At 41.6% G+C, this 22,856-nt stretch overlaps 5 protein-coding genes across 9 annotated transcripts; 3 read left to right on the top strand and 2 right to left on the bottom strand.

The window, feature by feature from the left end:
- The first annotated feature begins 506 nt into the window (after positions 1–506).
- LOC130701215 (capon-like protein) lies at positions 507–12,498 on the top strand. Of its 4 annotated transcripts, none has more exons than XM_059497249.1 (9): positions 507–915; positions 4,518–4,589; positions 4,681–4,776; positions 4,934–4,992; positions 5,613–5,721; positions 7,647–7,884; positions 10,325–10,677; positions 10,752–10,886; positions 11,017–12,498. In XM_059497249.1, exons 1-9 carry the CDS (start codon positions 802–804, stop codon positions 12,037–12,039), a joined length of 2,199 nt encoding a protein of 732 aa, XP_059353232.1. In that variant the 5' UTR covers positions 507–801; the 3' UTR covers positions 12,040–12,498. The 4 variants fall into 4 exon arrangements, with proteins under 4 accessions (XP_059353232.1, XP_059353233.1, XP_059353234.1 ...); XM_059497250.1 differs by having other exon boundaries at positions 509–915; positions 11,032–12,498; XM_059497251.1 differs by lacking the exons at positions 507–915; positions 4,518–4,589; positions 4,681–4,776; positions 4,934–4,992; positions 5,613–5,721 and adding an exon at positions 6,432–7,291.
- A 2,693-nt stretch (positions 12,499–15,191) lies between these two features.
- On the top strand, positions 15,192–16,130 carry LOC130701229 (uncharacterized). Its single transcript, XM_057523192.2, has 3 exons — positions 15,192–15,320; positions 15,400–15,555; positions 15,633–16,130. Exons 1-3 carry the CDS (start codon positions 15,306–15,308, stop codon positions 15,771–15,773), a joined length of 312 nt encoding a protein of 103 aa, XP_057379175.1. The 5' UTR covers positions 15,192–15,305; the 3' UTR covers positions 15,774–16,130.
- Positions 16,131–16,248: 118 nt separating this feature from the next.
- Positions 16,249–18,269, bottom strand: LOC130701219 (heparan sulfate 2-O-sulfotransferase pipe-like). The gene is made up of 7 exons (XM_057523180.2): positions 17,706–18,269; positions 17,491–17,638; positions 17,320–17,421; positions 17,117–17,258; positions 16,893–17,047; positions 16,664–16,824; positions 16,249–16,594 (listed from the first exon to the last, which is right to left on the bottom strand). Exons 1-7 carry the CDS (start codon positions 18,223–18,225, stop codon positions 16,443–16,445), a joined length of 1,380 nt encoding a protein of 459 aa, XP_057379163.1. The 5' UTR covers positions 18,226–18,269; the 3' UTR covers positions 16,249–16,442.
- A 527-nt stretch (positions 18,270–18,796) lies between these two features.
- On the top strand, positions 18,797–21,303 carry LOC130701217 (mucin-5AC-like). Of its 2 annotated transcripts, none has more exons than XM_059497379.1 (6): positions 18,797–18,863; positions 18,979–19,930; positions 19,994–20,430; positions 20,560–20,983; positions 21,043–21,100; positions 21,167–21,303. In XM_059497379.1, the coding sequence occupies exons 2-6, from the start codon at positions 19,058–19,060 to the stop codon at positions 21,238–21,240; spliced, it is 1,866 nt and encodes a 621-aa protein (XP_059353362.1). In that variant the 5' UTR covers positions 18,797–18,863; positions 18,979–19,057; the 3' UTR covers positions 21,241–21,303. The 2 variants fall into 2 exon arrangements, with proteins under 2 accessions (XP_059353362.1, XP_057379161.1); XM_057523178.2 differs by having other exon boundaries at positions 18,804–18,863; positions 19,997–20,430; positions 21,167–21,295.
- LOC130701226 (ketosamine-3-kinase-like) lies at positions 21,011–22,765 on the bottom strand. The gene is made up of 7 exons (XM_057523189.2): positions 22,576–22,765; positions 22,332–22,513; positions 22,142–22,268; positions 22,020–22,073; positions 21,779–21,920; positions 21,544–21,718; positions 21,011–21,484 (listed from the first exon to the last, which is right to left on the bottom strand). Exons 1-7 carry the CDS (start codon positions 22,723–22,725, stop codon positions 21,412–21,414), a joined length of 903 nt encoding a protein of 300 aa, XP_057379172.1. The 5' UTR covers positions 22,726–22,765; the 3' UTR covers positions 21,011–21,411.
- Positions 22,766–22,856: the final 91 nt, after the last annotated feature.

Below are 22,856 nucleotides of genomic sequence, written 5' to 3'. Positions count from 1 at the left end.
ATCTGAAAACTTCCAGACATTCTAATGTGTTGAGAGATTAAATTGTACGGTTCATCTTCCTTGTTCTCGAACTCTCTGACATGTGTCTATTTACATGACAAAATGGTGCTTTGGAAAAACCAAAAATCCAGCTATGCAATCGACCGGCGTCCAAAGTGCGATCAATGCAAATATCGCCGATAGGCGCGATGGCACGGGGTTGCTCTCAGCAAACATGTTTGGAAAAACCGTTTTTGGAAATACCGCTGCATACTCACACACTTTAATCACAGCAAAAGGAAAGCTCATATTTTTGGGGGGATTTTCCCAATTTGCACGAGTGAGAGTAGTCCAAACGGTCAAATAGTAAACCCGGATTTTTATGCTATCTATTAATAGTTGAAAAGCGGCAACGCTGAGAAAAAAAGCGAGGTAAAGAGAGGAAAGGGATGGGAGGGAAGTGCGGGGGGGGGGGGAGGGTGAGGATAGAAAGCCCTGCGGATAAAAAACACTCATTTTTGGGTACCGAAAAAAGTTTCATCCGTGAACACAGAGAGCCCGGCTTCACAGTGACTGCCGAACTCACCTACCCAAGTGTATATATATTCTCTAAAAACACTTCAAATGGGAATCGGCTGGGCTGCCGTCGTGTTGTGTTGTGAGCGAGTCTCCCGTCAGGGCCAGCTCCACGCCGCTTTCGACTCTTGGTTTCGTGTTGTTGTGTGTTTCGTGTGCACTCGTCCACCCAGTTTTGTCAATTACTTCAATTACAAGTTCACGTTGTAATTGAACGTTTAATCAGACACTCGAAAAAGTTGGACTATGCCTTTTAACAAGAAGCAAACCTATTGCCAAGTGCCTAATAATGACTTTGACTTGAGGATTCCTCTGCATTCGGATGAATCCTTTCAACATGGCATCGTTTTCCAGGCAAAAGTAAGTTGACTGTGGAATGTAGTTGAACTTTTATGGGAACAAACAATTGTTAGATGTCTATAGCAACCGACTGTAACCATGGCCAGGTCACTTGCAAATTCTTTCGAGTATTTTTCTTTTTTGGCAACTGTTTGATTGACTGGTTGGGTATTTCCCATTCTTGTGGGCATCCTTAAGGTGGAATGGAAGAGATGCTGTTTGGTCAAGTTTTTTTTTGTTGTTTCTGCTGTGACGTCACATTCCATGCACGTTTTTAAGCACAGACACTCAATCACGAAGTTACTTGACAGTTTGCGAGTCGAGTGAAAAACAGTTTCACGATCTATCGTTGTGTTGGCACTTCTTCAAGAAGCTGTTTTGTGTTAATTGTCATTGGGGATTTAGCAGCCAAGCAGTTTGTTTGTAGTCGTGCGATTTTTAGTTATACTCTTTTTTTCTTTTCTCCAGCATTGTTTTGTTCCATGCCAATTGGCGTTCAACCGCCACGAAACGCGTGGCATACCGAGAAAGTCTGGTGCAGTACCACAACTTGTGTGTTACACACACAAAAGAGAGTTTAAAAGCAAGGGAAGTTTTCTGATGATTGTATTCCCCTTTCGTTTTTTCTTTCTGTGTGGAGAGAGTTAGTTAGTGAGAGAGTCAGAAAGTTATGACAAAGAACGAGAAATGACCCACGTAGGGCCCTTGATGAACTTTGTTAAAGCACCCCGTGGGCGGTCGGGGTTCAAGAGAGGGGGACTGTTGCTTCACATTTTACCGGCCTGTTAAATGGAAACTGATGGGCTGCAGGCAGCTGCAAAGAATTCCTCCAGGGGTCCTACTAACCATTTCCAGAAAGAAGAGGTTTCCTCTTCTTCTTGTAGATAACTTTATTTTTTTGCCCTCAATTTTTTTTCCCTTTCTTTGTTCACCCCCGTAGAAAAAAAGAGGGTTGGAAATAAAACATTCCATTCCTATTTTTTTATCAATTTAAAAAAAAAAACTTCGTGTTTAACCCCCTCCAGGTAGATAACTTTTTCAGATGATAAAACGTGGTCAACAATGTAGAATTATTTTTAAAAAAATTTTTATAGTAGGCGGTTGATGTATCGTGTCACGAAGGGAAAGCTTTCAAAAAAAAAAAAAAGAGGTGAATTGAGGGCGCTGAGGGATCACGGAAATGTCGATCCGACAGCTCATCCTATACACAGACAGATTGAACCGGATGCCCGTAGGTGTGCGCGCGCATCAACCGGACATTAGAATAGACGAAACAACAAACTTTTGTTGACTGACCAGGTGGTGATGACAGACACAGTGAGGATGATTTTCAAATAGGCACGCCACATTCGTCCTCTTCTCGCATTGTAAACTGTAAACATTTTCGTTTGGCTTGCGTCCAAATCGAAGAATTTTTGTTGCTTTTGGCTTATCACGTTTTACACTGCGCACATCTTACGATAAGATGTGCACCAATTTGTTGCTATTTTAACCCACGAATCCTTAACGCAAAGTAGTGTCTATTTGAACTAAATGGCGTCGTGATTCCGCGAGGTTGTCGTCCCTTTCCCGTCACGCTGTTCTGAGCTCTTTTCCTTCCGGGTTTCGTGTCAACGTGCAGATCCATCACGAAAAAAAAAAAAGCCCACTTCGCGTTTTTTCTACACATTTTGGCCGTGTCAAACTTCAAAACTATTCGCCTCCGCTTCATTGTTTGGCCCCAGCCATGTTTTTTACGATGCTAAAATTACACAATCAGGGGGTATTACTTTATAGAAGCACAAAACAGTTCGTAGAAAGAAAACTTATTAGTGTCTCACCGTTAGTCGGCCACTTGGGTGTGAACAATGCGGTTTACAAGCGAAAAAAGAACGTACGTGCAATTGAACTTTTTCGATGTCCCGTTTTTCTTTGCCTTTTTTCTCGGTCATCGATTTAAAGCGAGTGCCATACCGTCTCGCGTTGACTTGACAAAAGTTCACAATGGCTCGCTTTTTTTTTTTTTCAAGAGGAACCATAATTTTAAAATTGATGAGTTAGATGACAACCCGAAAAAAAGAGCTCATTTTTCAATGAATTCGGGCGTAAAACCGGAAATGCGTTACCACTCCCATACTCTTGTTTTTGCTCCCATTTCACGTCCCTCTTTTTATTTTATTTTTTCAAAATTGCCTTGCTAGTTTTAGTTTTCGCCCTTTTTTAATGCCATGTCAAAACAATAGCAATCTCGTCTATCAAGCGCTGAATTTGTCACGAACGCAATAAAATGTAGAACGTCGAATTTCGCCTTCAAATGTAGTATCCGGTTGAGAAGCACACGTTAGCGCTCATTTTTATTGCGGTTTCCACGCACATTCATGTGGGATTGCAAATATATTTTTTAAAAAACCGTTGACTTTTTTTCCTTTCAATTTTGAAATTCGGTTAGTTGACCGTCTTAGCCAATACCTTTCTTGTTTATTGTTTTTTTTTCTTAATCAAGGCAATTCTCTCAACATTAACAAGCGGGGACCCACCGGTGGCAGGTCATTGTCAGAAATAGAAAGGGGCGTGGCCTTGGCTACCTGAATTTCATCACGAATTTAGCACGGCCTTAAAACCCTTTATTATAATTTTTTTATATCAAACCCGAGAGCGTTAAATAGGATCGTATGCATTCACCGGTTAGCAACGTAACAAAATACCAAGTGGACGTAGACACACCTGTGCCAAAAAAACCGGTAAGGACTCGCGGTTCTTTTGCGTTGGTGAAATTGAACGCAGTTTGATGAAAAGACATCGTCGCAGAAACATTGGAACCCTACCCACAAATCCCTCGTTTACATGCGAAATGGCGTACTCATCGAACCCTATTGAATCCGAATTTCATTTTCTATTTGTTTGTTCTGTTTATGAAAATAATAGAGATGACGTCGTTAGGTGGGACTGACGTCATTAGAAAATTTTCCTTTTTTCTCATCTTTCTATTTATTATTATTTTTTTTGCGGGAGTCAGTCGACCTGAAAGCAACACAGACACACGCAGAGAGTTTTGGAATTGATCATCCGCACTTGTTACACCGTGTGTTTGTATAGACTCCGTGGCTGGCGGTTTTAACCTCGAGGGCATTGTTATTACGTATTTGTTATCTCTCTGTCTGTCTCGTTTCCTATCTCTCCTTTTTTTTCAAGGTTCCTTTTTATTTGGGTACGGCTCACTTGTGTGCGCCGCATCGTGAAATCCCGCCGTAGAGTTAACAGTCATAAAGTAAGGGTTCGAGGTAGGGTGAATGCAAATGTATTTCCATTAGTCTGATGCCATGGACAGCACAATCAACTGTAAGGTTGAATTGAATAGCGGTTCGATCAGGTCGGGAATTATTCTGGCCGTTGTGGTGCGTTGTAAGTTCCATATCAAAATTCACCTGCGTGTTGCGCCTACAGGCAACGCATGTACCAGTGTATCAACATCGGTTGTGTGAACTTCCATTTTTGGATTATGTTTCACGTTGGGGATTATAGGGAGAGAGTCTATATACCTGGGGGTTAGTTTCACCTTTGATCTGAAATCATAGACAACTTGGAAAAAATGATTATGTCTAATAGTTTTGTTATTTTTTCTATGGGGATTTGGTTCGTTGCAGTACATCGGCAGTCTGGATGTGCCACGACCCAACAACCGGATGGAAATCGTTGCCGCAATGCGCCGAATTAGGGTATGTTCTTATTTCAATTTTTTTTTTAGGTCAAGTTATAAAACTAAATTTCAATTTTCTTGTTGTTGTCTGGCTGCTTAACTGAAAACAGTACGAGTTCAAGTCCAAGGGAATGAAGAAGAAGAAGGTGACATTCGAGATATCGGTCGATGGCGTCAAGGTGTCCTTATTCAAACGCAGACCCAAGGTGAGTCGGTGGCGTTGACGCATTTTCTTGGCCAAAAACAAACTGGTTTTTCTTAATGTTATTGGCAATATGCGTGTTTGGCTTGAATCTAATTTGGCTGTGTCTTAATTTCTTCTTTCGATTTCAACGAACGTGGATAACCCCCCCGTGCGTTCAGAAAAAGGACTGGCCGGTAGATGACAGCACCCTTCTGCTGATGCAGCACCCCGTCTACAGGTAAACGGATTCAAGTAAAAGAGTTAGTTAAAAAACAGAAAAAAAGGGAGGTTTCCCAGTTTCATGGAAAGGGGAGGGTACAGCTGTACTGCGTAGATCAATTAGCCTGAAATTAGTTTTGTTAATTGGATCGGCTTGTTCCGGAGCGGAACAAGGTAAAAAAAAGAAATGACCATCAAGGACAATTGGATTACTGCCATGTAGCTCTTAGAGGGCTTCATTTTTCTATGTAATAGAAGAAGCCCAGACGTCACAGAGGATGAACGTGGGTCATTCGACCCAGATACGCGACGCATATATATATATATGTGTACGTCAATACGGAAGACCAGACGGGCATCCATATCGACGTCAGATTTTGAATTCTTTCCAAAACGACGTCGAGTAAAGTGACAGGTCGATAAACATTAAAAAAAACAAAATAAAACTACTAGGAGGACCGACGGACTAGAAGGGGGGGGGGACTGTTGTGTGTATCTGTGTCTGCCGTTATTGGATGAGTTTCTTGGAGCGCGGCGACTTCATTAAAATGACACCGGAATGACTCACAATGACGCACACCCCTTTTTTATTTTATTTTTTTGACATTTCTAACTTTGCCTTGTTTTTGTTGTTGTCAGGATCTTCTACGTTTCGCACGATTCCCAAGATTTGAAAATCTTTAGCTACATCGCACGCGACGCCAGCAGCAATTTCTTCCGATGTAACGTCTTCAAGACGACTAAAAAAGTGAGTAATCCATTTGCCATTTGCTTTATCTTTCGATTCCCGATATCCGCCGTCGATGGACGAGACACTTCCGTTGCATCTCCGCCTCGAGAAGGCGCACTCGTCTGCATATATATAAAAAAAAAAGAGGAGCAAAGTAATACAAAAAAGAAGAGGAGGCAGCTCCTGCAATGTTTCTCTATAAATAGTGAGTGAGGAGCCGCACTTGCGTGCGCAGTTGTACAACGCCGACTCCCTTTTTGTTTTTTTCCCATTCGAGCCGTTTAAAAAAAAAACACGAAATAATAATACGGGAATAATCAGCATCTTATTTTAGCAATCTGATGCAAAAATTGCTGCCAAGGGCTTTTTTTAAAAAATTTTTGATATTATTATTTTGTACGTGACATTTCATACCACTTTAAATCTGGCGAGGCGCCTTTCGGGCGCCGCTGATTCGCTATCCTCCTCCCTTTAAATATCCATTCACCTTTTCTTATCGGGGTAGCGCACGACGAAGATTTCTGGAGCTGTTTTGGGCCGCCGCAATTGGCATTGTGTTTTTGCACGGTCTGCCCGTCCACCGAAATCCTTGAATCTGTTTTCAACGTGTGCGTGGAAAGGGGGATATCTTTCTTATTTTTATTTCCCGACGTCCATTCCGTCAAGCGGAACCCGAAAGTCTATATGCAATCTGGTCAAAAAGGAAGAAGAAGAAGAAGAAAAAAAAAACTCGGAAGGATTCCGATAAGAAGACCACATGACACAGACCGATCTCTCTTGGTCGTGTTCCCAAGTCGCCGGTGTCGGCCAACGACGACGGCCAACGACGTCGGATGATGCAGTTCGAGGGCGGGACTTGGAGAGGCACTCTGTAAATGTTTCGTCGTTCTTGCCTCCTCCTTTCTATCTGCCCCCTCTTTTTTTTTTTCTTTTTTGTCTTTCGCTTTTCCACTGGATGACTGGACCTCACAGGGGATCCTTTCAGTCCTCAATCGCCCTGGCTTCCGTCAAGTCCAAACGTTTAATTCCGCCAGTAGCAGGTTGTTAATCAATTCAAAGTGCATTTTTTTTTAAATCGCCACGGTGGCCAAGTGAATTTTCCCCCTTCCCTAGATCGACATTAGTCGATTGTTTTTTATTGTTGCGAGATTTTCAACAATTTTGAAAAAAAAAAATGAAGATGCTCAAGCAGCGATTCCGTGAGCGATCCGAAGGATGGCTCAGTGCATCTACCGATCGTTTTCTTGTCCATCCGCCTCATCCGCCGCCTAGTGTAGAGCCGCACAATCCTCCGGTCTCGATTTTAAGTCACAGTACGACAACGGCGGCCGCTGGCCAAGCGAATGCCACGTCAACAATTCCCGTCATTGAACTGCCTCAGCATCCAGCAGCTGGATTGTCGCAAAATGCGCAACCGTTGCAACAGCATCAGCTGCAAGACAGGCCGAGGAAGAAGCTGTCTTTCCGCGATCCGGAAGTCACGAGCGCAGAAGCCGGCGCTTCATCGCATCATCCGCAAACGCATCAACACCTTGCCTTACTCAAAGATCAAGGCTTCTCCGACAGCATGGAGAACGTCGATCTCGAGGTCTCTTTCTATTTTTCTTTTTTTTTTTTTTTTTTGTTATTCCGAGAAACACGACTCGTTGTTGTGTACAGGACGTTTGTATTGTTGTTCCGTCAAACGGGACGTTGCACGGCCAACGAAAATGGAAAAAGACAGGCAGAAATGTTTATTCTTTGCGTATATATATATATATATAATATATTTACAATGTTGTTTGTTAAGCAACATTTTTTCGTTTTCGGCCTCCCGGGTTTATTTTTAACGCGGTGGTAGATCAACAACAACAATCAAACCCTAAATTTATTTTTTATGCCTGAATTTTGTGTAATGTTTTTCTTTCAATTTATTTGTTTTTTCTTTCTCGTTGAAATAACAGAGCCAAGCCATGAAAATCGTACGGACGGTCGGTCAAGCCTTTGAAGTCTGCCACAAGTTTGCCGTTCCGCCGGTCGGCCATCACGACGATGCAAATGAAGAAGAATACGAGGAAGAGGAAGAAGAGGAGGAAGTTCACGGTGAAGTCGAAGAAGAGAAAGCAAGTCAACAAGATCTTCAATCATCTGTTGATCATTTATCCCTGCCTAGCCTGGACACTAAACCGCCCGCCCGATCAGGTAGTGCCATCTCATTCTTCATTTAAAAATAATTCTCACTTGACTTCAAGTTCGTCTGCCTGACGATAAGCAGGCGCCCCGTTTTTTTTTTTTTTTTGAGAACAGAAGCACACACACACACACAAAAAAAAAAATGTTAGGCTCTTGCTTTCTCCCATTCTGCGGCTGATTATATAAATAGCATCGCGAAACACCCTTCCGTTAGCGGCAACTGTGCGGCTGGTCGCTCTTCCCGGCCTGTTGCCCGCCAACGGAGGCAAAAAGGGAAAATGTATTAAATCCAGTCTCTTGTTTCCTCGGCCGGCTGCACATCTATCATCGTTTTCGAGTAGGGCATCCCCTCTATTATTTTTTTTTCGAAATTACCAACCAAAAATAGGGTAGAAGCAATCTGGATTCAAATGTTGATAAGGGTTGAAAAGAGGTTCATACATTCCGGAAACCACTTGACTCGGAGAAAATAGAGACGTCGAACACTTTTGAATTGGACCGCCAGATCAAAGTTTTTGTTTTGTTTTTGTTTTTTTTTTCTAAAAATTGTCTTCCCGTAATGTGTAGGACGCTGCTGCGGAAAAAAAAAGGTGTAAAAGAAAGCCAACCTTGTTTTGGCACGGGGGCAACGTTGAAAAAGAGAATCTATTTTCGTGTTGGTAGAAGAAGAAGAGACGATCAGTGTCTGGAGGCCATTGTCATGTCATCGCCAGAGAATCGCCACAACGGGCGGTCTCCTCCCACATGTTCCTCGTGTGTGCGAAAGACGGAACTGCTTCATTTTCTTTCTAACAAAAACTTTTGCCCGGGCCCTCCTACCCACCACGGATAAAAGAATGTCATGCAATTCTTTTGCCGCCTCCCGTCTTCGAAGAAAACAAACAGAACAACCAAAAGTGTGTGTATCACAATAGAACTGGAGGGGCGAAAGAAGAAAACTCTTTGATACGCACACACACACACGCACACGTTAGTGTGTTACAATAAAGTTAATTTTAGACGGAGCCGTTGGTCGAATTCATCACGTTGTCGCGCAGTTCTCCAGTGATTAGTCCTATCTCGTTAAGCAAAAAACCAACCCGACCTATATCTTTTGTTAGTTACAACCTCCGTGTCAAGGACTTGGACGGTCGGGATCAAACCACAGTCCCACTCCCTCCCGCTGCTTTTTTTCGTGGCCATTAAAATGACATGAACACTCTTATTCGTGTGTAGTCTACTAGTTTTCAAACACCTAAGAGGGTGGGGCGTGAAGCCCGTCCATCTTCTTGTGAGTGGGGCGGGAAGCACGGATCGTTAGACTCTTGTTGAACGATTTAGTATAGCAGAGTTACACACGATTTTTGTTTTTATTTGCGTTATAGAAATTTTAAAAATATAAATACGTCCCCCCTTTTTTTTTTTTGCTCGTGCGCATCACACGAAATGAAATTTGCCGTGGCTATTTCAAGTTTGCCAACCGACGAGAGCCATCACGGCGACAATCACGCACGCGATAGATTGTACCAATGAAAGATAGATAGAAACGATGGTAGGAAAAAAATATGAAATACGATAGGTGAGAAGGGAAAGACGATCCTCTCTGTACGGTCTATTTTTTTTTGTGTGTGTGTGTATGAGTTTGGCTCGCTTCCAACTCTAGTGTTGTGTTTTATTTATTTATTTTTTTTTTGGCTTCCATATTTTTCCTGGGCCGCAGTGATTTTGTGTGTAACGTGTAGGTTTCTTTGATTTCGGAACGACTAGCAAACAAAAACAAAAAGGGGAAGCGCGCGTTTTGGTCGCGCTGTGTGGACGCCGATCTATTTTTCGAAACGCAGACAGTCACGCAAGTGCGGAGGTGTGTGTTGTCCTTTCCCGATACACACTGCGCAGAATCCTTTTTTTTTTTTGCTCCCTGGCCCAAATTCTTTTTTTTTTTCCACGAAAATTTATTTTATTTGGTTGGGGAAGGTGTTGGCACGGGTTGTGTAGACTCTCGAAATAGTTGGCCTGTCGCATGAGCTAACGTACTATTTGATTTGTAAAGTAAAAATGCCGATAATGAGCAAAAGACGTCACGTGGCTGCCCACCCCACGTTTTATGAGCTGGGCAGTTTTTACCCTGTCCCTCTTTGGTAATAAATAAACGGACCTGATGACCGCATCAGTGTGTGAAAAAGAACAGGTGCTGGGAACTGGAGGGCTAGCTGGAATAAAACACACACAAAAAGCAAAGTTGGTGTGGGCCCGTCTTCCCCCTATTTTTTTTTAAATAGCAGTTGATGAACTATAATGTTGTCTGGTTCTTTTTTCCTTTTTCCCACGACTTTCGGGAACTAATGAACCCGTTTCGCTCGTTAAGTTTCATTATTCTTGTTTTTCTTTGACCTTTCATTTTTTTTAAGGAAAGGCCTAAGCCAATTTGTTCTTTTTCCTTATTGCTTTGCCTATTCGTTGAATGATTTAGTGGAATACGGAACAGCAGAGGTCACTGACCACAATCATCCGGTTGATCTTCTTAATGTGAGCTTGGACTCTTCGCCGAAAAGCGTCATGGAACCCATTCGTCTGGAGCCGTCTTCGAGTCAGCAACTTGAACAGTTGATTCATCAACAGCAATCGTACCCACGCCCAGAGCCGGCCGTCGCGACTCAGGTGAATCAGCAACAAGGGACCACTCCGTTGGCTCTGCAACACGAAGTGTTGCTCCTGAAACAACAAGTGGAACAGCAACAGCAGCAAACACAAGCGGCTATCGCTCAAGTCAAGTTGCTCAAAGATCAGCTGGCCGCTGAAACAGCCGCCCGCGTCGAAGCCCAGGTACAAGAAAACACAAATCCAGTCCTCCCAAGTAAAACGAAACATTAAAAAAAATGATTCGTTTTCCTCTACAGGCTAGAACGCATCAGCTTTTAATTCACAACAAGGAGCTGCTGGATCACATTCAAACGCTAGTGACGCAAATGCAAGAGCTTGAAAGCAAAGTTCCAGTCATCTCCAATTTACCGACTCCGTCTACCATACCTCAGGTGAGTTTGTTTACCTTAATTATTCAAACAATGCCCGACCCCCCATCCGGATAAGAAAAAATCGATAGACTTGCTTTTGTCTTCCGGTGATTGGTTGCTTTTATTTTGCTTCTCTGTGGTGACGCGGTAGCCTTTAAATTTTCAGATGATGGCCGTCCAACAACAGCAAGCTTCTTCTCGGCTTCCCACTTTGCGCGAAGTGGACTGCCAGCAGGAATTGGTTAACATGGCCGCCGCAATGCTGACGGCGGCCGCGGCCAGCTCTGTGCAGAATAATCGCGAAATGCAGGCACAGCAGTTGCAGCATCAGTTGCAACAGCAGCAGCAACAGTACGCCATCCTATTGGCTCAAGCCGTCCAACAGCAACAGCAACAACAACAAGTTCATTTCCAACAATTACCTCCTGCCATGAGCGGTTCTCCGCTCAGTCCCGGAATGATGGGCCAGCAACAGACCACCAACCCGCAAAATTACTTCCAATTTCAAACGAACAATTCCTCCGCCCAAAATTCGCCAAGTCATTTGACTCTTGGAGGCAATCAGACCATCGTTAGCCAACCTCATTATCACTCGCCTCATTCGCCCAGCTATAACAATCTGGGTCCGGTTAATAACGGACCGACCGCGACGGCCGTCAACCCGTTGCCCAGTGCCTTACAGCGGCCTTCGTCCACATTTATTTTGCCTTTAGGAGACGTGGATCAGAGCGGATCGCACGATTCCGGTCTAGGTTCTGGTCATTTGGGAGGAGGAGCGGTTTCGACGGCTTCGGCGGCCGCTCTGAGATCGATGGAAGTCATACGTCGCTTGCAGCTGATTGGCGAAGACAGCTCCGGGGGCGGTGCCAGTGTCAACTCGTTGCACAGTTCCGATTCAGATCGGCAGCGAATGGATTCGTCATTGGAATCGATGACAAGTGGTGGACAAGGCCGTCCTACTCTGCCCACCCTTCACCAGCAACTGGAACACCTCCGACTGGGCAACGAAGCCGGTGGTAGTGACGAATGTCGTACCCCATCCAGCGTCTCGGGCGGTGCGCTCCGCCGCAACGGACCTTTCATCACTCGGTCCACTAGCGAGAAGGTTCCCCACCGCAACGAGATTCTTGCCCAGGTTCAGCGCACTTCCTGGGCCCGTCACACTACCAAGTAAGAGATTGCAGCTATCCCCCCTGGACACGAGGAAATGGAAAGCAATTTTTCATGGTGACGTGACGTCACATCCTGAAAAACTATCGCCTTGTTTTTGTTTTTGGTTTTTTAAAACTCCTCCCCCCTTCTTCATTCTCGAAACAGTTGCACATTTCCAACCGGACAAATTCCTCAAATCAAAATCTCATCCGCATTTTTGAAAAAGTATTTGCATCCAAGAACATAAAACAGGCTCCTACACTCTATTTCTCGCTCCTCTCATCATCGCCGATTGATTTGCCGATCCCATAGAGAAAAAAGAAAAATGAAAATCTTATGACAAGAAATCAATTCATTTTTTTAACATCAATTCCTCTCCAGCCACTACATCAAGAAATTGAAATCAAGGGAAAGAAAATACACAAGAATTAGCTCTGTACCTGTTTGATCTGAAACTGACATTACACGGTTTTATTCAGCCGATGATTTCTCAACGTGACATTGTTCCAATTCGCATGTTTTTTTTGTTTTCTATCGTGTGTCTTACATTTTTCAACAGCTTATCAGTGTTGCAGTCATGGGATTCTTCCTTCTATTTAACCTTTTTTCTGCTCGCTCCTTTCGCTCCTTTGCTCGAATTTTTTATTTCTTTTTTTCTTAGAATTTCAAATAACTCTCTTATGCTGATGATATGTACGACATTTTGTGGCATGATTAATCACCGGCATGACCGTGTTGTCCTTTTTTTTCTTTTTTTTTTTTTGGATTCCAATTTTTATTTTTCTCCGAAACTATTCAGTTGCCGCTAACTGCACGGATCATGGAATGGCTACAATTGCAGCCCATCTCTCGCCAAGAGTCGGGCTATGTCGAGGATGCCGGCGCTACCAACACGCAAGACGATTGCGATGAAGTGGACGTTATGGTGGACGAAGTAAGGCGTCGCTTCTACGACGCCACACGTCGCTCTTTGCCCACGTCTGTCCGCAGCCGGAGCCGTTTTGGACGTCGTTGGAAGTTCCTTTCGCGGAAATCCAGCTGGCGTTCTCTTTAAAATAACGGATGGGGCAAAAATAAAAATAATAGAAACAAAAAGAAAATCCATCAAAGTAGATGTGGAGAATATTTTGTAATGCTATCGAGGACGTACGCGAACTTGTGTACCGGCGTGTAAACCGTGAAGACGGACTCTGGATTTCTTTTCACGATGCTGCTGGTTGGTATATAAATCCATCGTCAGAGCTGATGACGGCCAATGCTCCTCTTCGTGTGTGTACGTGTGAAGCCAGCCCTTTCGTCCTTTTTCTTTTTCTTTTATAAATATTTATTTATACATACTCCGTGCGTGTAAGGCTCTATTTTTGGAAGAAATTCGCTGAACTCAATCATTGAATGATGGATGTTTGTAGAGATAGAAAAAATAGATCCCTTTGTTATTTGTTTTTATTGTAGGATGCGTAATATGAATATTTCTTGTTGCGGAAATATTGGAACTCAACATTATGCCCACCCTAGCGCACCCCCCCCCCTCCTTTTTTTCTTTTAACCAGTCGACGTATCTTCCTGTTTTTTTTTATGTATTTCGAATCGTTTTGACACTTACAAGAGTACCGTTCAACTATTGCAGCAGACGCCCAGTGTTCAATCATCCGGCGGCAGTTATTTGACCACTCAAAATGGCTCACCTGTGTATTACCTACTGTACACCAATGTCACACTTCGTTTTTTTTTTCTCCCCCCCCCCTTTATTCGAGGTAAAATCATTTTTCTTCATTCCCGTCCTTTGAAACAAAAAAGGAATTACTGTTTAAACAAGTATAGTTTGTTATGGTCAAATGTTTTTCCAAATGGTTTAAAAACGCCCTAACCTTCCTTATCTTGTAGGTAACGTCAACATTAGAAAATAGAATTTTACCTTTTTTTCTTTGATGGTTTTAAAGGAGAATTGGTTTTAAGACTTTGCCTTATCTTGCAGCGTGATTTTGTTGACTATCGGGCGTGTTCTTTACGCCGCTGTGTATATTTTCTCGTACCCCCCCCCCCCCCACACGTCCCTGTTGGATTGCAACAACTTTCTCTCGTCCCCCCTTTTTTTTTACACGAAAAAAAAAATGTTTTCTTCTCTAAGAGAAAAAAAAAATTTGTTTGTGTATGTATGGGGTTTTCGCGTGGAAATCTCGTCTAGAGCTAAACAAATACACGTTATGTTGCTGCTATACACACACACGTGCAAGCTACCCACCACCTACACATATTTTTATGTAACGACTGATATTACGATTAGGGTTGCAAGGTGTTGTTTGTATGATTCTTGTATTTTTGTTTCTCTTCCACAGACAAAACAGACGTGGATTTTTTCGACGTTATTTCTCTTGAAATAACACAGCCAACCCACACACGTAGCTTAAATTGGCGCTATTTGGGATGTTACACGGACGCGTGATGGTTATAGAAAAAAAGAGAAACGCGAAAAGAAAATTCTCGAGGATCCAAACTAAAGATCGCTCGTCACTCTGTCGAGTCCTTGAAAAAGGAAATAAAGATCTATTTCTGTTATGCGAATTAATCCAACGAACATCTACGACGTCGTATTAATTCGTGGTCTCATCGGAAATTCGTAATTAATGAGTTGAACACGATGTTGCCATCAGCGGAAACTGATGAAACAAACGTGTTGTCAACGCTTAAAGCTATAATCGTTTAAAAACGCAATGTCTTACGTTATTTCAGACCACACGAAGGAGAACAACCTTACACGTTCGATTCATTACCAACGATTAAATTAAACCAAGCATCCGTAGAGACACTAACCGCAGCTTGACTAGGCCATAACTCTTGTAATGACAGCTGATCGGTGCCGCCTTGTGAAATACATTCAGCTGAAATTTCGAAATCAAATATAAAAACTTTAGTATGAAGTTACCTTGAAAAAGGGACAAAGAAAGAAGTGCAAATAAATAAATCATTAGGGGAAAATAAGGGGCTTGATGCCGCCAGGTGTAACGAAACTGTGTCGAACCTTGGCCGACATTAAAAGAAAAGAGGATTTCCCTGGACATAAGTAAAGAGATGCCGGGATTATATGTTAGACGATAAATTTTCCTTTTTGAAGCGTCAATTCAGAAAATTGCTATTGCCTTGCTACATTACCGATGCACAGCAGCTGCGTAGTATAAATAGTCGCCCGATGGAAGCAAGGACTAGTCATTTCTTACTCAGACTTCGCCATCCACTTTTTTGTATATTTATATTTTACTACAGCCCCTGCAAAGGAAGTTGCAATCTACCATGAAAACTTTTATGGTAAGTGTGTTTGCGAACCACTAGATTTCTCATTGAATTTGCTTTAAATTTTGGACGAATGTTGCAAACACGTACGCAGATTGTTGTGGTGTTTGTCGTCTTCGTGGTAATTGGCACGTTCGCCAATCCTGTGGCACCTGTGGCTGCTGATGATCAAGTTGGTGACTCACACGATCTGGAAACAGCAGAACATTTACTTGAAATTATTGAAAAGAAAATAGCTAAACTTTACAAGGTAAATAGTGGTGTCAAGATGTAAAAACATCACCGGTCTCAATGGTGAAAGAGAAATCATTTAATTGAACTATGTAGAAATGCTTGAAACATGGAGGCTGCCAACCATCGTACGGATACTCAAATTATGGCCATTCGGCTGATTACGGCCATGGATCAAGTTATGGCCATCATTCTGGTTATGATAGCTATGGAAGTGGCAGTCCAGTATATTATTGATGAAAATCATTTGCTTTTCGCAACCCTGATTTAGGGGTCCTTCATTCCAAAGTAGTGTTTGACACTGTAATATTTATTTCCCATGTTCCTCCTTAACTGATAATTATTTATTAAACATGTAAGATGCAATACTTAACTGTGAAAATGTGAATGCCTTGCAGAGTAATTTCAAGCAGACATTTTGAAAAATTTTTAACCACTCAGCTGGTTGGTAAATGTGACAACGGTGTGAACGAATACCATTTTGAACGTAAACAATGACGTGTTTCTCATTTGTTCCAAGTAATGTGCAATTTAACAGCATCACGAGCAATAAATGGGTTTCCAAACCTGTTAAAGTAAGGTAATACTACTCAATCACGTGTTAAAGATGCTAATTTTTATTAAAACTATTAAACACTTTTGGCTGTGTTGCTATAAGGATTGAGTGTCAGCATAATGTTATTACATCATTAAATGTAAAAACCTTTGTGCCATTGAAAATTAAATTGTATTTGCCACATCACCATGTTTTGTACGAAAAAGGTTTTTGTGAAATACTGAAAGGGTAGGAAATATTTTCTCCTGCTGATGTCATTGTGTGACTTGCAACTATTTTCTATATGCCACAAATGGAAAGAACTCTGTGTCCATATTTTGTTATTATTCATTTGTTTATTTTGTTGACTTTTATTTGCTGATTTTCAGGTCTTCTACCAGTTTCTGGGACGCGAAACGATAAAATTCTATTTCTTTCGCATACCGCCTTTCCATTTCGGCTCTCCTTTCGGAATTGATAACAGGAATTTCAGGACCAGGGACATCCTGGGGAACTTCTGCCACTATGAGAAAATAAAAAGTCAGTTAAGATATGAATAGCAACTCAACCAACAAAAAGTAAGTTCAATTACGTTTTTGGTAGTAAATTTTCTTGATGCCTTTAAAGAACTGAGGCACCTTAGCTTCTAGAAGGTCCAATGTCTCGCTCATCTTTTCCAGCGTGCCGACAACAGTGTACTCTTGTTTAACGACATCTTTGACGTATTCCAAATCTTTTTCGAGTCCCAGATCCCTTAAGAATCGATTAGGGAAACAATTAATGCCGATAATATTTTAGTAGTTTAACAGCAATTTTTTTACCCGCATCTGTTGTATTCACAAAATTGTGGTATTGTCCATTCGACGCGTCGTGGTAGCCATGTACGTCCGATGTCTAAAACGGATTTAGCTTTAATGTTTTTCACTCCATCATAGTTACATTCTCGCTGATTCTTGTCCAAGCATTCGTCTAGAGTCTGCCCGTAAGAAAGGTTTCATTTGATGAATCAAAAAATATTTCAGCCTTTTAAAGTCGCAATAAATACCGCTCTCCACCAGTTCGTGCGTGAAATCGGGAAATCTTCCGCCCATTCTCTGTAATTATAGCGTTCCGTGTAGAAATGACGGAGTTTTCTTTCGATGGGATCGCATACGATGCTGATTTGTATGGGACTCTTCAAGCCATACCTGTTGAGATCAAGTTTCTAGAAAGACTTCCTTGTTTACTCAGTTGAATTGGTTGACTTACCTCTGGAAATTTATAAAATTGTGATTATGTAAATAAGCTAATTTGATGGGAATGGCGCCTATGATGGAAGCAATGTCTCGCGATTCGTTACGACTTATGAATCTATTGAAATGAAATTAATTTCAGTTAATTAGAAAAATCAGATTTTTTTTTTTTGTAAATTATGTTTACCTGTAATTCCTGTGGTTACCGCGTGTGTACAGAAAGCCGTTGATATTTCCCAACTCATGAAGGGCGTCTTCCAAAACAGGATCGTTACAGTAAGGTATCACATTCCAAAGAAGTTTATTCGATTCAATACCATCCTCTGGGTCTCTAACTAAAAAAAAAAACAAAAAAAAATCATTAACGTACAGAATTGATTCTAAATTAAAAGAAAAGGTTACTATCAGTCGGCAGTGCTGGATCAGTTAAAAGGATTGGATTGACTTTGAGCTCATCACGTTCCAGTTGGTAATACAGCCGGTTACGTAAGTGAGAACCAAAAGCCTGGATTGTCAAAGGTAATCTATCCGGATCAGTTGTGACGTCGGTTTCATCTGTGGGACCCTGAGCCCAAAGGTAATAGTCGAGGAATCTATTTAGCAGAAGCTCTTCGAAAGAGAACATAAAATCCGGATTAGGTGGCTCAGGTTCAGTAATTGGCGCTCCGTTTTTCAGTTCCACGTATGAGAAAGGGTCCAGCTTGTAATGGAACGGTCTTAGATAGAATTCTTTATAGGCGAACTCTAATGCTTTCTGTTGTTGGGTTAATTTACTTTCCAGGACGAACAGAAAAGCGAAACACGATGTGAAAAATAAAACGCACATGAACATTTGCATGCGGTGCGAATGCTGGGCAAAACATGACACTGTACTATTGCTGTTCTTACTCACTAATCCACTGGATTCAGCTTTATCCGCCATACTAAAATATTTGATTTCTATCAAATTATTTTTTAAAAAGGCACAACCAACAAAAACGTGAAGCCGCTTACTAAGCCAGTAAACGTGGCACAACTGATGAACGGCCTTCGTAGACATTCGAGTTTTGCCCGTCGTCATTCAAACCTGAAAATCAGCTTCTTTTTATTGTTTACTAACCTGCCGTGGAACAGTACGTGGCTCCCGGCGTTTTTTGTTCCCTCGTCTTCTTAGTCAAAGAGCAGCATAATGCATTCTCTATTCAGCAACTGAATTGAACTGGGAGGAGACTAGAAGTGCGTAACGAAAAGAGTTACCCTCAAGCTTTTTTAACGTGATGACGTGATGGAATTTACGTGGCAGTAGATGGTCCACCAAAGAGCTTGCTTTTATGTACGCTCAAATTACTGCATATATCTCGTTTCTATTTTCGTGCCGGGAATAAAACGCGGGTAATCCCCTGGTGACCTTAATTAGCATTTGGGCATGTGTAATAGACTAATTAACTTGTGTCTACACCCGGTCTAGACTTGTTCACGCGCATTTCTTACTTCTTTTGTTTATTTTTTCTATTTTAGGGGGGAGTGTAAAAGGAAATTCCGAGATCTATTTGGCTTTGCCCGTTAGCGCGATGAGGATGGGTAAGCAAAAATCAAAGCAAAATTTACCTATTTCTTTTGTTCCTTTCCTTAAATTCTACGTAAATGACTCTTATTTTATTGTTCATCTGTTTCTTGCCTTTCCCTATAGTTTCAGCTTTGTCAGTTGTTCACTTGGAGCGGCCGCGTAAGGTCGTTGTTGTACATAAAGATCTTGCCGTGAGAAAGGTTGGGAAATGTCCGTTGCAGAGAAGAGCACCACGTGCAAGATTGAATGGCATGTAACCAACATCAACAGCAAGTCACACGAAATTGAATTAGAAGATGGATTTAAAGTGTGTTTTGGCGTTAAAACTGTCGCATTCCAACACGTAATTTATTTAGTCTCCAAATCTAGCCAACCGTCCGTTTTCGACATTGGTGAAGTTCTTTTTACAACTTGTGCTTCACCAGATCAACGCCGGCGAATGTTTCGCGTCACGTCCGAAGGACCGAATTCTGTTTATTCCGCCGAGCTGTCGGAATTGAAAACACCCCTCACTATTGCCTGCTGGATATCACTTAGGATTATGGAGACACTGAAGAATTATGCATTCCATTTGGAGGACACTCTTCTGACAGAACAATTATGGATTTCTGCTAAAAATGGCCGCCTCACTGATGTCGAATTTCAAGTTGGACAGGCTTCCAAAAGTAAAACGTTTACTGCCCATCGTTCAATTCTAACAGCTCGTAGTCCTGTACTGGCCGGATTGTTTGAAAAGGAGGAATCGTCATCCAGCCACATCATCATTGAAGACATGCAGCCATCCATTTTCAAGCATTTTTTGCGTTTCATCTACACGGGGCAATTGCGATCCTCAGCAATGGCAAATTTGTCGGAAATTCAAGCATTAGCCGACAGATATCAGATAGAAACACTCCAGAAATTGTGTCGTCATCCACTTCAGGAGATGAATGCATCGGAACTGACATCACTCATTTTATCCATCACCCATACTCCTGCTTCATCGAAACTAGATGCAACTACTCTATTCGGAAAACCTCTCCATAAACTGGCACATATGTCTCCTCTGCTCGTCGGCGCAGACCATCAAACTTCTAATAACGTATATTAATATTGAATTCATTATTAGTTTGAATGAATTTTTAATTTCTTTTAATTCACTAAGCAGACTGGTAGCACTACAGCCCTGGATAGAGCCAATTTTTTCTTTACTGGGAATCCATTGACCCCCGCGGCCAGTACCAACTCTTCTGAATTCTCATTTCCCAAGTTGACCCATCCCACTGGTCCTGTATCATTCCACTTTGGAAACAGGACGTCTTCGGGCAATGGTGCTTCACCTGTTATCGCCTTGCAAGCGCCGGGCAAGTTTAATATAGGATCGACGCCTGCTTCTGCGTGCTCGATATCTAAAGGAAAGTTTCCAGCAATTTCCAGTACTCCTTCTACAAGTGGGAATTCAGTTTTAAATCCTGGAACGGCCTTCTCAGCGCCTTCAGGAGAAGGGCCGTCGGGTAGTCAAATGCAAACAGCATCGATGGGGCCTAGTACATCTACGTTCACCTTTAAACAACCCGTAGATGTCAACTCTGTTACATTGAAGTAAATCACAAAATTGTTTTGCTTATTTTTATAGTTATTTTGAAGTTGGCGTTATTCAAAAATAGAACATTTGTTTGGCAAACTGGTGTGATTTAACTCATTTATTTCTTGTTGCAATGGCTATTGTAGGGCAGCTGTCGTTGCGGCTGCAATAAGTCGTCTTCGCATGGTTTTCGATGAATTCTTGGGAACAGAGGAAACAATGGACCTCAACGACAGTTTTTCGACAGACGCTGTCAACGTTAGTGCTCCTCCTCCGTCTCCAGAACCGAGTTCAAAAAAAAATCCCACGTTCCAGTTTTCACAGCCGAAGTCAGGAGTGTCTACGGCATCGTCATCAACGGCTGACCCTTCCTTTCCTACAACAGCCAAGAAAGGGCGATGCAGTAAAGTTCCAGATAAATCACCACGTAGTTCAGCACTACAGACACCGGTCACACCTTTGGTTGATGGCATCAAACTTGAATGTCCTTCTCTGCGTTCATCAAACCAATTTGCGGAAGTGGATGATAGTAGAAGCAACACATGTTCCCCTACATCTATGAGCCGAATAGTACTAACGACATAACATTTTATAGAATTCCATTGATTATAATTATTTTTAATTGACAGCAAAATGACACCAGCCGACATCAAAGTGCCTCCGAGACAAGGAAACATTTTGCCCAAAGTATTTGAAAAAATAATTGTATATTTTGAAAAAATTTAAACTTATCATTTTGCATTTCCTGTTTAGGTAAATTACTTGGATTACCTATTCTTCAGATGCCTCATCTCCATAACTGTGAAAAAGGAACAAAAACTTTGTAGAGGCAAACTAACATGTCAGCATCTGGAGCAACTTTGCGTAAATTGGTAATTGAAAATAAAAGATTATTATATTTATAAAATAATGCGGCCACCAAAAGGAATAAACTGCTTTCTTCGTTTTTAATCTGGAATCTTAAACGCCTCGTTAGAACATATCCTCTTTTTCTCTGGTCACTGGCTATTTGCGACTAACCGTCGCATTATTTCCAAGCTTTGCTCCTCGTACGCACCCCCAAAATGGTTCCTAATTAGATCGCCATTAGGAGCAGTAAATAAAAATAAATTTAAACGAAATGGGTATACCAGTGGTTGAGATAATGGAACAGTTCGTATAAAGATTTCCTTTCCTCGAATCCCACTTCACGTGGAACAAGTTGGTGGTATCTCTGATAAAATTCCTTGCAGAAGCCTCCAAACATACGAGTAATAGCCAGATCAAATTCATGATGGCCATAAAACGAAGCGGGATCGAAAATAACTGGATAAGGACAACATTTAAATTAGTGATCTTAACACTGTAACAATCCCACGACTCTACCGGGTTCACTTTCCGTTTCTCCAGCATTTCCACTCCATAAATCACCGTGTAGCAACGAAGGTAGAACATTGACTCCGTGAAAGAGCTCCTTGATTTTTGGTTCCAGCTGAGACCATAACTTCTCCACTTCACGGTTTCCAGACTGTTGTATGCAAGTATTATTTAGCCATATTTACTCACAGTAAATACAACATTCAAACACAAAATGCAAATTCAAGGAAATAAGGAACTGAATACTCACCATTTTAGCAGCCATTTCAACTTGTGGTTTTAATCTCTGCTTGCAATAGAAATTCTATGTTAAATGAACATAAGTTGACATTAGAATTTTAATTAATTTAAATATAAAAACATGTTTCTTACAATCCAGTCTTCATTCCACTGATTATCAATAGGAATTTTCCCACAGCAGGTATTAACATAGAATCCAAATTGCTTTACTGCTTGATCAGTGTTCTCCTTAAGTAACTGCAAGTTTCTCAAGTGGAGCCTATAAACCCATTGAAATTATTAAATGTAATAATGTCAGTGATTTAAAATACTGGTTCAGTACATGGCAAGCTGTTGCCCAAGTTCACCTTGAAACACGTCTAACCCTTTAAACTTTACGTATTCTGTTATCAGGATTGTAGTATTTTGAGAAAAAATAATTTTGATAGGGCTTGGCACACGTACACTTTCTGAAGACTGGAGCATTTCTAGTGATTTCATTTCACCAAGTAAAAGGTCTCCACTCTGAACGGACGATACATTAACAAATCTGAAAACTGTGAATGGAGGAATGACAACTAGCTTACATGTCTGTCACTATCTATTTTCGCAAATATTGCCCCAGTTTCAGTTTTGAACGCCCAATTATTGCTGCTACAACCACCTTTTAATCTTTTCCAAGGTTCTACTTTTGTAAGCTTCAGCTCGGCAGCTATAATTTCCCGAACTTCAGCCATTATATTTTTATGTACCGTACAAACTTAGACAATCGAAGAACCTGCAGACGACACAAATGTATTTGTTTACATCCACCAAAAGCTGGATGCAAAATTCCTGATGTTATTTTAACAATACACAAACTAAGACA

Source organism: Daphnia carinata, chromosome 10, assembly GCF_022539665.2.
Source record: "Daphnia carinata strain CSIRO-1 chromosome 10, CSIRO_AGI_Dcar_HiC_V3, whole genome shotgun sequence".
Taxonomy (NCBI): Eukaryota; Metazoa; Arthropoda; class Branchiopoda; order Diplostraca; family Daphniidae; genus Daphnia; species Daphnia carinata.
This window is presented reverse-complemented; position numbering and strand designations above follow the sequence as displayed.

Bases quoted from the DNA above. Each gene is read 5' to 3' on its own strand.
- LOC130701215 (XM_059497249.1), top strand. From the start codon at position 802: ATGCCTTTTAACAAGAAGCAAACCTATTGCCAAGTGCCTAATAATGAC. The intron at 916-4,517 runs GTAAGTTGACTG...GGTTCGTTGCAG, and splicing joins GCATCGTTTTCCAGGCAAAA to TACATCGGCAGTCTGGATGT. The intron at 10,887-11,016 runs GTGAGTTTGTTT...GTGACGCGGTAG, and splicing joins CTCCGTCTACCATACCTCAG to CCTTTAAATTTTCAGATGAT.
- LOC130701219 (XM_057523180.2), bottom strand. From the start codon at position 18,225: ATGGCGGATAAAGCTGAATCCAGTGGATTAGTGAGTAAGAACAGCAAT. The intron at 17,048-17,116 runs GTATTTATTGCG...TCTTACGGGCAG, and splicing joins GCACGAACTGGTGGAGAGCG to ACTCTAGACGAATGCTTGGA. The intron at 16,595-16,663 runs GTAATTGAACTT...ATTTTCTCATAG, and splicing joins GAAAATTTACTACCAAAAAC to TGGCAGAAGTTCCCCAGGAT.
- LOC130701226 (XM_057523189.2), bottom strand. From the start codon at position 22,725: ATGGCTGAAGTTCGGGAAATTATAGCTGCCGAGCTGAAGCTTACAAAA. The intron at 22,514-22,575 runs GTAAGCTAGTTG...TCGTCCGTTCAG, and splicing joins AAATAGATAGTGACAGACAT to AGTGGAGACCTTTTACTTGG. The intron at 21,719-21,778 runs GTAGAGTCGTGG...GTCCTTATCCAG, and splicing joins AGAAACGGAAAGTGAACCCG to TTATTTTCGATCCCGCTTCG.
- LOC130701229 (XM_057523192.2), top strand. The intron at 15,556-15,632 runs GTAAATAGTGGT...TGAACTATGTAG, and splicing joins AAATAGCTAAACTTTACAAG to AAATGCTTGAAACATGGAGG.
- LOC130701217 (XM_059497379.1), top strand. From the start codon at position 19,058: ATGTCCGTTGCAGAGAAGAGCACCACGTGCAAGATTGAATGGCATGTA. The intron at 19,931-19,993 runs GTATATTAATAT...TAATTCACTAAG, and splicing joins ACCATCAAACTTCTAATAAC to CAGACTGGTAGCACTACAGC. The intron at 20,431-20,559 runs GTAAATCACAAA...TGGCTATTGTAG, and splicing joins GTCAACTCTGTTACATTGAA to GGCAGCTGTCGTTGCGGCTG.